Genomic DNA, 13681 nt, shown 5'->3' with positions numbered 1-13681 from the left:
CCACAGGGAAGAGGCCATTCTTATACTCGGAAGCCATATTTTCAGAATAATAGACCCAATTTCCATCCAGGACAAAGTTATCATAATGATGTTATTTCATTTATAAACATAATGTTTATTTATTTCAATTGGCTCTATACAATGCTTTTGTGCTTTGCAAAGCAACTGGACGAAGTGGATCCTTCCTAAAATTCCAGGAAGAGATCATCACGGCCCTTTTGTATCCAGAAGGTTCTATGCTGCAAATCTCCAACACAAATGCAGTTAGCCGGCTGAAGAGAGGCATTTTCCTGATGCCATTCCTGATACCATGACTCAAAGGCTCCCCAAAAAAGATGTTGTGTTTGTAGCAGACCTGGAATTAGGCGTGACACGGTTTTTTTTGTTCCTCCTGTCTTGACCAACCTGGTCTCTGCCTCAAGGACTGCTTCCGTCGCTACCACACACTAGTGGAGTATTAGTATAGGATACAGCACAGCACAATTCAGGGCACATATTTACACAGGGTCTCGAAAGATGTTAGGTAGCCAGGAAACTGGCTATTGCATTTGGAGAGACCCTACAATCTGTTTTTAAAAAGTTAGTTTAAAAAAAAAAAAAAAAGTACAAATCCCCCCAAAAAATTTAAAAATTTAAAAAACAAAAAGTTATAATTTTTTGTTATTGTTCTACTGTTACACCTTTTACTGTTTTATTGTTACTGTTTTATTGTTAACAATTGCTGGCATTCTTTGCAAGAATGCTTTCAGCTGCAGCACCGACCTGTTTATTCTGACAGCAACAGGAACTTGCTCTCAGAATATACATAAATCAATGTGGGCAACGCTGCTGGATGAGATTTGTCATCCACAGTTTAAAAAAGAGCATATATGCTGAAGCATAGGGGCCTGGGGTGGCCAGTGGGTGGATGGCCCCTATGCTTCTGCAGATATACAGTATGCATTGTTTTGCCCTAGGTAGTAGGGATAATCTGTATAATTAACTCAGTTTGTTCTCTAACATAACAATTTTTTAAATATGTTTTGTTGAATCTATGTGAAGTTTTGCTGTATACTGGTGTATGCTTATATCTTACTAGTGCTAGCAGAAATGTGTATTTTCTCAGAACAATGATGTTTTGAATGCCATAATGACCATTGTATTTGTCTCATGAACAGGAGCAAAGCGAGTTCTGGATCTAGATAAGTACAGAGAAGAAAAAGGAAGATCTTTTTTCTCTGACACCATAGGTCATTCACTGGATTATTCCCTGGGAGAAGCTCTCTGGCAATGCTCAAATCTCTTTAGCAATGTTAAGATGAAACTGAGTCACAAGCGTATTATGTTGTTCACCAATGAAGATGATCCACATTCCATTGATTCTGCCAAAACAACACAAGCGAGAGCCAAGGCAAGAGACCTTCGCGAAACTGGTAAGGAAAAAGATGTCGGTAGTTCTGTAGGGTATTTCAAATGTCTCAGAATGCATTTGCATTTCACTTTTTTCAATTTTATTATGTTGCAGCCTAACACCACAGTTGTTAAAATTCATTTGTTTTTCTCCTTAATCTGCACTCAGTACCCCATAATGACAAAGCAAAAACAGAATTTAGAAATGTCTGTAAATTTTATTAAACCTAAAAACAAACCTAATATCACATTGGCATAAGCAATAAAACCCTTTGCAGCAACACTTGAAATTTAGCTCAGGTGCCTCCCATGTCTCTTGATTGTTGCTGAGATGTTTCTACACTTTGATTGGATTCCACCTGTGGTAAATTAAATTGATTGCAAATACATAAGGCTGGCCATACACTATACAATTTTCTGTCCAATTTCTGCCCAATTTCCTTTAGACTTACCTTAGCCTGCCTAATTGGACACAATTGAAAGTGTTGTTAGTTTTGACCTCCTATTACATGGTTTTTGGTAACTCTAAACCAAGAAAATTGTATAATGTATTGCCAGCCTAAGAAAGGAAACAGGAGGCGCCCATCTAACTGCAGCACATAAAAATGTATTTAATGGCAAAGGATTGAAAACACTCACAAGAGTAATTAGAAAACAAGCTCATCTGTGTATATAGGATGATCAGTCCTCAACGTCCTGCAGGCACCACTGGTGGCATGGGGGATGTGTGCTGGGCTGATGGAGTATTAAGAAGGCACAGTAAGAGTCAATCCTGCAGTGTGATGGTGTTGTGTGGCCGATCCAGCAGCGTCTGTACAGGAAGGGACTGTGCAACCAACCTGGAGTACACCAGAAGTGACATCACTGGAAGAGGTGGAGGGTCAGTTGGATCAATAGAAGGACCTAGAGGCTCCGAGCACGTAGCCTGCTTTTCCCACGTCTGTGTCTTCTGATCCAACTGACCCTGTGTGTGTGTGTGTGTATATATATATATATATATATATATATATATATATATATATGTGTGGGTGTATGTGTATATGTATGTATGTGTGTGTATGTATGTGTGTGTGTGAGTGTGTGTAATAAATATATATATATATATATATATATATATATATATATATATATATATATATGCAGTTAGGCCCATATATATTTGGTCACAGGCAACATTTTTGGTTTTATTCAGGTATTTACCAAAACATATTCAAGCTATAGTTTATATAATGATATGGGCTGAAAGTGAACACTCTTGGGTTTAATTTGAGGGTATGTACATCCAAAATGGAGGAATTGTTTAGGAATTACAGCTCTTAAGCGTAACCATCTCCCCTTTTTCAAGGGACCAAAAGTAATTGGACAGTTGAATCAAAAGCTGTTTCATGGTCAGGTGTGGTCTACACCATCATTTCTTCATCAATTAAGCAGGTAAAAGGTCTGGAGTTGTTTCTAAGTGTGGTATTTGGAATCTATTGCTGTGAACCTGCATCATGCGTTCAAAGGAGCTTTCTATGCAAGTGAAACAGGCCATTGTAAGGATTAATAAAGGAAACAAATCCATCAGAGAGATAGCAGCATCATTTGGAGTGGCCAAATCAACAGTTACATTCTGAGGAAAGAACACACTGGTAAGCTCAGCAATGTAGAAAGGCATGGACATCCACGGAAGACAACAGTGGTGAATGATCGCAGGACCCTCTCTATGGTAAAGAAAAACCCATTCACAACATCCAGAAAAATGAAGGACACTCTCCAGGAGGTGGGTGTATCATTGTTAAAGTCTACAATGAAGAGAAGACTTCAGGAGAGCAAATACAGAGGGTTCACTGCAAGGTGCAAACCATTCATAAGCCTGAAGAATAGAAAAGCCCGATTAGACTTTGCAAAAAAACATCTAAAAAAGCCAGACCAGTTCTGGAAAAGCATTCTTTGGACGGATGAAACTAAGATTAATCTGTAAAAGAATGCTGGGAAGAAAAAAGTGTGGAGAAGGCTTGGAACAGCTCATGATCCAAAGCGCACAACCTCATCTGTAAAACGTGGTGGAGGCAGTGTGATGGCATGGGCATGCATGGCTTCCAGTGGCACTGTCATTGGTGTTTATTGATGATGTGACAGAAGACAAAAGCAGTCGGATGAATTCTGCAGTGTTTAGCGATATACTGTCAGCCCAGATTCAGCCAAATGCAGCAAAGTTGATTGGACGGCGCTTCACAGTATATTATTATTATTATACAGTATTTATAAAGCGCCAATAGTTCGCTCAGCGCTGTACATTACAAAGGGGGACAGAACATGTGACAGAACAATACCAATACAATGCAAAACATGAGGGGATCGAGGGCCCTGCTCTTTCGAGCTTACAATCTAGGAGTATACATGAACAGTGATCCAAAACACACTGCAAAAGCAACCCAGGAGCTTTTGAAGGAAAAAAAGTGGAATATTCTGCAATGGCCGAATCAATCACCTGATCTCAACCCAATTGAGCATGCGTTTCACTTGCTGAAGGCAAAACTAAAGGCAGAAAGACCCACAAAGAACAACTGAAGACATCTGCAGTTAGAGCCTGGCAAAGCAAAAGAAAGGAGAAAACCCAGTCTTTGGTAATGTCCATGGGTTCCAGACTTCAGGCAGTCGTTGCTAGTAAAGGATTCTCAACAAAATATTAAAAATGAACATTTTTATGTATGATTATATTCAATTGTTCAATTACTTTTGGTCCCTTGAAAAAGGGGGGGGGGCTACTCTTAAGAGCTGTAATTCCTCCAATTTGGATGTACATACCCTCAAATTAAACCTGAGAGTGTGCACTATCAGCCCATATCCATTATATAACTATAGCTTCAATATGTTTTTTTAAATACCTGAAACAAAAACCTAAAAGTGTGTGTGTGTGTGTGTGTGTGTGTGTGTGTGTGTGTCCTTTACATGCACATTAGTCTGTAGGGTTCAATATTGAGTTGGCCTACCCTTTGCAGCTATCACAACTTGAACTCTTCTAGGAGTGCTGTCCACAAGGTTTAGGAGTGTGTCTATGGCAGGGGTCTGCAACCTTTAAGACATAAAGAGCCACTTGGACCCGTTTCCGAAGGGAAAAAAAAAGACTGGGAGCCGCAAAACCATTGCAACATTTAAAACAAATCCAACACTGCATATATTGTTTCTTACCTTAATGCTATATACAGGATCGTGCAGTTAGCTGTCAATCTGAAGAAAAAAATAACTTTTCCACTTAACAATGTAAAATATATTTTTGCACATTAATAGCTAATTAAAATATTTAATTTATCTGGTTAATGGGATTTTTTTCTCCTGAACCTCAGTGCACAGTGTCTGCACATCAGGGCTGTAAGACGTCACCTTCATTTTCACACAGGCTTGCAAGCTGTCATCTGTGAGGCGTGATCGATGTTTGTTTTTAATATAGTTCATGTTGGAGAAGACCTGCTCACATACATATGTGGAGCCGAAGATCGACAGCACTCCAAATGCATACTTTTTCATGTTTATATAAGTGTTGGGGATAGCATTCCAGGTTTCGAATACAAGTTTGTCCTGTTTGGGAAGGTTTTTAATATCACTCCATTTATGATTCTGTGCCAGAATGGCCTTCTGCCGGGCAACATCCTCAAGAGCAGCGGTCAAGCATTTAAACTTGGACACCCATATATCTTTGTCGGCTATATCGGCCAATTCCAACTCAAGATCAGGTTGACTTACACCTGCAAATGCAGTCATATTCAATAGGGATGGATCGATCGCCAGGGGAATGACAGGGAAGGATAATGTGGTTTTTTCCTCTCTGAACTCACAGAATCGTTTCCCAAACGAACTTTGCATTGTGGTGATTGCAGACTTGAAATATTCCAAATTGATTGTATCATGACTTTGTTTGAACTCTCTCAAAGAGGGAAAGTGAGACAGTGTACCTCTCTGTAAATCTTTGATAAACACTGTCAACTTGCGCTCAAAAGCCAAAACCTCTTCCAGCATGTGCAGAGCTGTGCCTCCTTTCCCCTGAAGGGTTGTATTTAGCGTGTTTAGATGTGCTGTCATGTCTACCATAAAATGTAATTTTTCCAGCCACTCTGGCTGTTCCAGCTCAGCAAAGGTGAGCTCTTTGCTGGCCAGGAAGGTTTTTACTTCTAAACATGTGACAAAGCGTTTTAGCACCTCGCCTCTGGACAGCCACCGAACCTTGTTGTGGAGCAGGAGGTCAGAATATATGCTTTCCACTTCATCCAATAACAAACGGAACTGGCGGTGGTTTAAACCCTTTGCCATTATCTTATTAACAATTTGAATGACCACATCCATCACTTTTGTGCATTCTGGCGGAAATGTTTGAGCACATAATGCCTCTTGGTGCAGGATGCAATGAAATGACAGCAGCGTTCTACCAAGCGCCTTCTGCAGTAGAGCCACAAAGCCCTTCTGTGCACCTCTCATACTCGGTGCCCCATCAGTAGCCACTGAGACCAGGTGTTTGGTGTTTATTTTTTTAGCAGTTAAAAAGTCCAGAACAGCCTTACAGATATCCTCACCTCTTGTTTGGTCTTTTAGTGGTATCAGCTCAATCAGTTCTTCCTGTGGCCCAAAAGAGTTCACATATCGACAGAACAGCGCTATTTGTTCAATATCACCTTTATCTTTGGACTCATCACAGGCGATGGAGTACGCCACAGCTGAATTAATGTCTTGAATTTGCTGTTTGCTAATGTTTTCTGCCATTTTTAGGGTTCTGTCTTTGACAGTCTTCGCAGAGAGTGGCATGTCTTTGATTTTCTGTCCAATTTCATTCTTGTTTTTGAAGTCCATGTATAGATGTTCCGAAATCTTAATGAATGTTTCTTTTATATACTCTCCATCTGTGAAGGGCTTCCCGTGCTTGACTATTTCCTGAGCGGCCACAAAACTAGCATATGTTGTGGAATTTGCAGACTTCACCCACTTCTTGAAATTATTTTTGCTCATATTAACCTTTCTCATAAGTTCTGCAACGGCTTTTCGTCTCTCATCTCCATCTGGATATTTTTCAGCAAAGGCTGTGTGTTTATTCTGGAAATGCCTTGCAACATTGGACTTTTTGTGGTTTGCTAATTTCTCACCACATATTAAGCATACTGGTAAACCAATCTCGTCAGTAGAGAATGCAAATGATTCTGTCCATGTATCATTAAACACTCTGTTTTCTTCAGAAATTTTTCTCTTCTTGCCTTTATCCATGGCTGACCTACCACGGGGTCGAAAACAGCGACGTAAGTAGAAATCACAGGGCCCATGCCAAAATTTGCTATGCCCACCCCCCTCAAGTTCCGGCCACCCCCTCCCCTCGTTTCCCTGCAACCTGTGTAAAAATTGTTCGATATGTCTGCCGCACTACCACTGTACCGCTAAAAATCGCAGATCACCGCCATTACTGGTAAAAAAAAGAATAAAAATGCCATAAATCAGCAGATGCGGCAATGTGTGCGCAAACAAATCAATGTACGCTTGCGATTTTTTTTTTTAACAAAAACAAGTAAAAAAATACATATCGGCCAAACTGATGAATACATTTTTTAAAATATTTTTTTGGATATGTATTATAGCAAACAATTATTTAAAAATGTTATTTTTTTCTAAATTGTCGCTCTTTTTTGGTTTATAGCGCAAAAAATAAAAACCGCAGAGGTGATCAAATACCACCAAAAAAAGCTCTATTTGTTTGAAAAAAAGGACGCCAATTTTGTTTGGGTACAACGTCGCACGATCACGCAATTGTTAGTTAAAGTGACGCAGCGACAAATCGCAAAAAGCGCTCTGGTCATGAAGGGGGTTTAAGGGCCCAGTAAGCAAAGGGTTAATCAGGGCCACAGTGTATCGTCATAATCACAATCATAGCCTTCGGTAAATATGAGGGCCCAATGTAATCCAAATTATAAATATATTATTATATTATTGTCACTTTTCTATTAATATTTTTTTAACCCCCCTCAGAACTACTTTTCATAGAAAACGTTAAATTAACTTACCTTTTTTTGTTCTTCACTCCCGCGCAGTGCTGTGTTCTTCTTCACGCTCATTCAACGCTAGCTCACGCTGGTTTCGGCTCTGTCACTCCTCCCCCTCGCACACAGGAGGCCTGACGTCACCAGGCACTGTACTCATGGCGAGGCGGAGCTGAACCACGTTGAGTAGCTATGCCGTATAGTAATTCATCCCCCATAGTAATTCATCCCCCATATAGTAATTCATCCCCCATATAGTAATTCATCCCCCATATAGTAATTCATCCCCCATATAGTAATTCATCCCCCATAGTAATTCATCCCCCACATAGTAATTCATCCCCCATATAGTAATTCATCCCCCATATAGTAATTCTTCCCCCATAGTAATTCATCCCCCATATAGTAATTCATCCCCCATATAGTAATTCTTCCCCCATATAGTAATTCATCCCCCATATAGTAATTCATCCCCCATAGTAATTCATCCCCCATATAGTAATTCATCCCCCATATAGTAATTCATCCCCCATATAGTAATTCATCCCCCATAGTAATTCATCCCCCATAGTAATTCATCCCCCACATAGTAATTCACCCCCCACATAGTAATTCATCCCCCATATAGTAATTCTTCCCCCATATAGTAATTCATCCCCCATATAGTAATACATCCCCCATATAGTAATACATCCCCCATATAGTAATTCATCCCCCATATAGTAATTCATCCCCCATATAGTAATTCTTCCCCCATATAGTAATTCATCCCCCATATAGTAATTCATCCCCCATATAGTAATTCATCCCCCATATAGTAATTCTTCCCCCATAGTAATTCATCCCCCATATAGTAATTCATCCCCCATAGTAATTCATCCCCCACATAGTAATTCATCCCCCACATAGTAATTCATCCCCCACATAGTAATTCATCCCCCACACAGTAATTCATCCCCCATATTGTCTCAATTCACTTACCTTTGCTCCGCGCGTTCCTCTCACTGTGTTCCCGCGCCGTTCTGGTCTTCAGGGCGGACTGAGAGAGGAGTTCGTCACTCTGCCCCGCCTACATCCTGGCTGCCCCACCTACATCCTGACAGCCAATGTTCCACGCTCCGCGGGCCGGATTTTTGAGGAGGGAGGGGAGCGGGCGCCCGGCACACAGAAGAGCCGCATGTGGCTCGCGATCTGCGGCTTGCCGACCACCTGGTGGGCAGTGTGCTCCGGAGCCGCAGCAAAGATGAAAAAGAGCCGCATGCGGCTCTGGAGCCGCGGGTTGCCGACACCCGGTCTATGGGAATGTTTGACATCAGGGCCTGACCTCACAACTGCACTTCTTGAAAAATGGTCAAACGAGAAGGCCTGGCTCTGTCTCCACTCTAATTCATCCCAAAGGTGTTCTGTCAGGTTGAGGTGAGGACTTTGTGCAGGCCAGTCAAGTTCCTCTACCCCAAACTCGTTCATCCATGTCTTTATGGACCTAGCTTTGTGCACTGGTGTGCAGTCATGTTGAAGGGGCCATCCCCAAACTGTTCCAGCAAAGTTCGGAGCGTGAAATTGTCCAAAATGTCTTGGTGTGCTGACGCCTTAAGAGTTTCCTTCGCTGGAACTAAGGAACCAAGCCCATTCCCAGAAAAACAATCCCACACCATAATCCCCCCTCCACTAAACTTTACACTTGGCACAATGCAGTCAGGCAAGTACCATTCTCCTGGCAACCGCCAAGCCCAGACACGTCCATCGGATTGCCAGACCGAGAAGTGTGATTCGTCACTCCAGAGCAAAATTTAGAGAAATTCCAACGCACATGTTCCTGCGTCACAAGATGGCTGTATGTGTAGATGGGTGCTGCAGCGACAGTCGGCTGGAACCGAGAAAGTTAGAGCAAAATAAATGTCACCAGCACACCGCGGATCTCCAATAAGAGTCTGAAGCTTTAATTCGCACTCGCATAATTATAGCAAAGCAATGTAATGTTTCAGAGTCAGGCATGTGACAATCAGTGCACAAACACAGAAATCATTTTAAAGATCCATTCACCAATCGGCACATACTATATTGCAGACTCGGGACATAAAGAGGAGAATCTTGGCACAGGAATTATAAACAAAGAGGGGAAGGGAGATCCTGGTGGGCTGCTTGTCCTGGCAGTCAAGCTCAGTAGTGTTGCTAGGAGACATTGGAGGCATGTCTCCCCTTATCAATATGTCATGCTAGGCTTGCAGTTGTTGTCATGGCGCTTCATGACGCCGGCACATACGCACTGTGGTCTTAGATTGACCGCACATGTGTAATATTAATCTACCAGAGGCCCATCATGGAAGGGGAGGGGACCCGCTTCCGGTGTCATGGAAACATATGAAGCCGGCACCAGTGAGGCCGGTGAGCATGCTAGAAGGGTGGGCTTGGAAAAAAACAATGTGAAGCGGCAGGTGAGCTGCCAAACCGACAATAGGATCAGATCATGTATGGACACCTGGCCAAATTAGAAATTATATGAAAAAAATGAAAGACAGCAGTGCAAAAAAGATAATTAGTAAAATAACAAAGGGGAAAGGATCAGAAAGAAAAATTGTGAAAAAACTTGAGAAAAATTCGGGAAAAAATGAGGAAAAAAAATTAAAAAATGAGAAAAAAAAAAGAGTCCAATGATGAAAAACCAAACATGGAAGCGGGACAAAAACTAAAATCAACAGCAAGGAGAAAAAAAACTAAAGCATATATATCCAATACGCTTTACGTCGGAGGAGTGAATTATCTTGGTTTCCTCCTCGCACTGGACTCCTGACATGTTCAATGGCCATACCCCTTATTTCATGTACCTGATGACCTACTGAAGTAAAATGAACTGCTACAGGTTTACCGAAATCAACAGATTCACCCTTAGCACTCTTAGCATAAAGCTGTTACTATGTCTCTTCTGTGTTTTTAAAACCTATGCTTGAAAGGGCCTATTATGTTGCCTATGTAAACTGGGCATGTGCATTTCAGAATGTATACGCAATAGTCTGTGTTACAATCCAAGTAACTCTGTATCCGGTACCGTTTCCCACTATGGAGATGTGTGAAATATCCACCGCATGGAAATTAATTCCTTATATTGCAATTGTGGCACTTGTAGCAGCCCTGTCTATGCGATATCTTTACTGCTGTCTTGGTGTACTTGGCCCTGGGATCAGCTTGAACTGATTAGATCTCGTAAGGGATCTGTCACGCTTCTGGACAAGTAAAAGTGGATTTTTAAGATCAGTTATTAGCGAGTCATCAGCCCTGAGGATGTTTGTTGCACATAGTTGCCCACTTAATACGTTCAGATTTTTTAATTAAAACCATGTATGGGTTTTTGAGACTTCCGGTTCCTGCGCCGTATGGAGCAGAGGTGAGCCGTGCCTGCTCCCCCCACCCTTCTCCACTGCTGCGCTCCAAAGCCTGCTTTTTTTTTTTTTTTTGTGGGGGACCCCCCCCCCTCTCTGCTTGGGGAATCCATGGACCACTGGAGCAGTCCCAATCCCACTCCTATTCAGTCCCCTGCCTGTCACAGGGGGACACAGTTTGGGGACAGATGTGGCTCTTTTGCAGGAGACTCATTTCTCCGCCAGCGACCTTTCTCGTCTTTCGAGACTTTGGGTGGGTCAGGTGTTTAGTTCTCCAGCTGTGGGCTGGAAGGCGGGAGTAGCTATACTATTCCACAAAAATTTGCGTTACAATGTTCGCTCTTTCAACTCTGATTCTGAGGGTTGCAGACTCTCTGTCCATACTACTATCTCCTCTTGTGACATTGCGATCTCCATTCTATACGTTCCCAATTCTCCAGGACAGAACTTTTACCAGGGTCTGACTTCATGGGCCTTACAAATTCCGGAAAACTGTCATATCCTGGGCGGGGACTTTAACGCAGTTATGCACAATGATATTGATCAAAACAGAGAACATCCAACGCGGCGTCCTAGAAAACTGCCCCAGTGTCCCCCCTCTACCGCTTTAGCACAATCTATGGATATGCTTAATCTGCACAATGTATGGTGTCTCAACACCCGACAGACCCGGGAATACACGTTCTATTCATCCCCTCATGACTTTTTTTTCTTGCATTGACTATCTTTTTTGCTCTCAGCCTCCCTTGTCTATGCTATGTAGAACTATTTCAGATATGGCCATTTCTGACCATTGTCTCATCCTATTACAGTTGTCTGGATTGAAAACTCCAAAATCCCAGAGTCCATGGTGCTTCCCTGCTTATTTAGCCAATAATAAAGACTTCAAATCTTATTTACTGGCAGCATGGCAGGAATTTGCGGACACGAACGGAGCACATTTAACCACTTCTAACCTATTCAGGGAAGCCGGAAAGGCATTTCTTAGAGGGCGCATGATCTCCTATACCACGCAATTTAAGAAAATGTTGCAACTGCTTTACTAACAGGTGAGTGAATCTTTGTCAGGCACATATTGCATTCTCCCTCAATCGCACAGACGAGAATAGGCAGATTTGGCAATCTGCCAAACGAGCCTGTGATTACTGGGCTGAACACCAGGAAGCCGCCAAATCGGCCCTTTCCACTTAAAAATTTTATAGATATGGCAATAAGGTGGGAAAGCTGTTGGCACGGCTTAGTGTGGTCCGCCGTACTCCCACTTATATCTCTGCGCTCCGATCACCCGTGGGCAATGTCATAACGCTGTCATCTGATATTAATGACCTTCTTACATCCTGTTATACTTCCTTGTATTCAGAGGACCCGATTGATTCTAGAGCTGCCACGAACTTTCTAGCCTCTGTTAATCCTCCTGAACTTTCTGGATCCCAGCTAACCGCCTCCCATTCTCCCAATTACAAGAGATGACATTTGTGCCACTATCAAACACCTACCCTCGGCTATAGTTCCTGGACCCGACGATCTTGGTGCAGAATTCTTCAAATAACTTTGGAATACATCCCAGGCACTCTCTATCACGTCTTTAAGGCAATGTGGGAAGATGGCCCATATCTTCCGACTGGCTCTCAGGCACACATCAAGCTCACAGCTAAGAACGGAAAAGATCAACTGCTCCCAGGATCATACCGACCCATCTCTTAAACCACTTGCCTACAGGGCACTTATACCCCCTTCCTGCCCAGGTCAGTTTTCAGCTTTCAGTGCTGCCGCACTTTTAATGACAGTTGCGCGGTCATACAACACTGTACCCATACATTTTTATAGTTTTTTTTTTTTAGATGGATAGAGCTTTCTTTCGGTGGTATTTAATCACCTCTGGGTTTTTTATTGTTTGCTAAACAAACCAAAAACAACTGAAAATTTTGAAAAAAAAGTTTTTTCTTAGTTTTTGTTATAAAATTTTGTAAATAAGTGATATTTCTCCTTCACTGATGTGCGCTAATGAGGCTGCAGTGATGGGCACTGACAGGCTGCACTGATAGGTGGCACTGATGGACACTGATGAGGAGGCACTAGTAGGTGGCACTGATGGGCATTGACAGGCATCACTGATGAGCACTGAAAGGCAGCACTGATAGGTGGCACTGTTAGGTGACACTGACTGGCACTGTTAGGTGACACTGACTGGCACTGTTAGGTGACACTGACTGGCACTGTTGGGTGACACTGACTGGCACTGTTGGGCGGCACTGACTGGCATTGATAGGTGGCACTGATGGGCGGCACTGACTGGCATTGATAGGTGGCACTGATGGGCGGCACTGACTGGCATTGATAGGTGGCACTGATGGGCGGCACTGACTGGCATTGATAGGTGGCACTGATGGGCGGCACTGACTGGCATTGATAGGTGGCACTGATGGGCGGCACTGACTGGCATTGATAGGTGGCACTGATGGGCGGCACTGACTGGCATTGATAGGTGGCACTGATAGGTGACATTGAAAGGCAGCTCAGATGAGCACTGATATGTGGAATTGATGAGGCACTGATGGGCACTGGCAGGTGGCATTGATGACGTCATATGACGTCCTCCCAGAATGAGAGAACCACCTTGTGCCCGTCATTTCCTTATATGGTGGGCGGGAGGCGGTTAATCAATGTAGACGCCAAAATACTTTCCAAAATTGTGGCATCCAAGTTGGCTCTACTATTTCCTGAAATGCTACATCCGGCCCAACTCTGGTTTGTGCTGGGTCGCTCATCAACGCTTAACATCCGCAAAGTATTATTGGCCCTGGAACATGTGAAAACAAACCCACAGATAGACCTAGCACTTATATCTTTAGACGCCGCAAAAACGTTCGATAACATCAGCTTTGCTTTGCTCTTCATGGATAGGAACAGGATTGGTTT

The 13681-nt window shown here is 42.6% G+C and overlaps 1 protein-coding gene across 2 annotated transcripts in view; it reads left to right on the top strand.

The window, feature by feature from the left end:
• The window catches only part of XRCC6 (X-ray repair cross complementing 6), a 223278-nt gene that overhangs the window by 65034 nt on the left and 144563 nt on the right, over window positions 1-13681 (top strand). For both annotated transcript variants that reach the window (XM_089687719.1, XM_089687718.1), the window contains exon 5: window positions 1158-1412. In XM_089687719.1, the coding sequence (XP_089543845.1) occupies window positions 1158-1412 (255 nt within the window). The remainder of the gene's footprint in view (window positions 1-1157; window positions 1413-13681) is intronic.

The sequence above is a fragment of the Staurois parvus genome, unplaced genomic scaffold (assembly GCF_062004578.1).
Source record: "Staurois parvus isolate SC_StPar_1 unplaced genomic scaffold, SC_StPar_1.0 ptg000436l, whole genome shotgun sequence".
NCBI classification, from domain to species: Eukaryota; Metazoa; Chordata; class Amphibia; order Anura; family Ranidae; genus Staurois; species Staurois parvus.
This window is presented reverse-complemented; position numbering and strand designations above follow the sequence as displayed.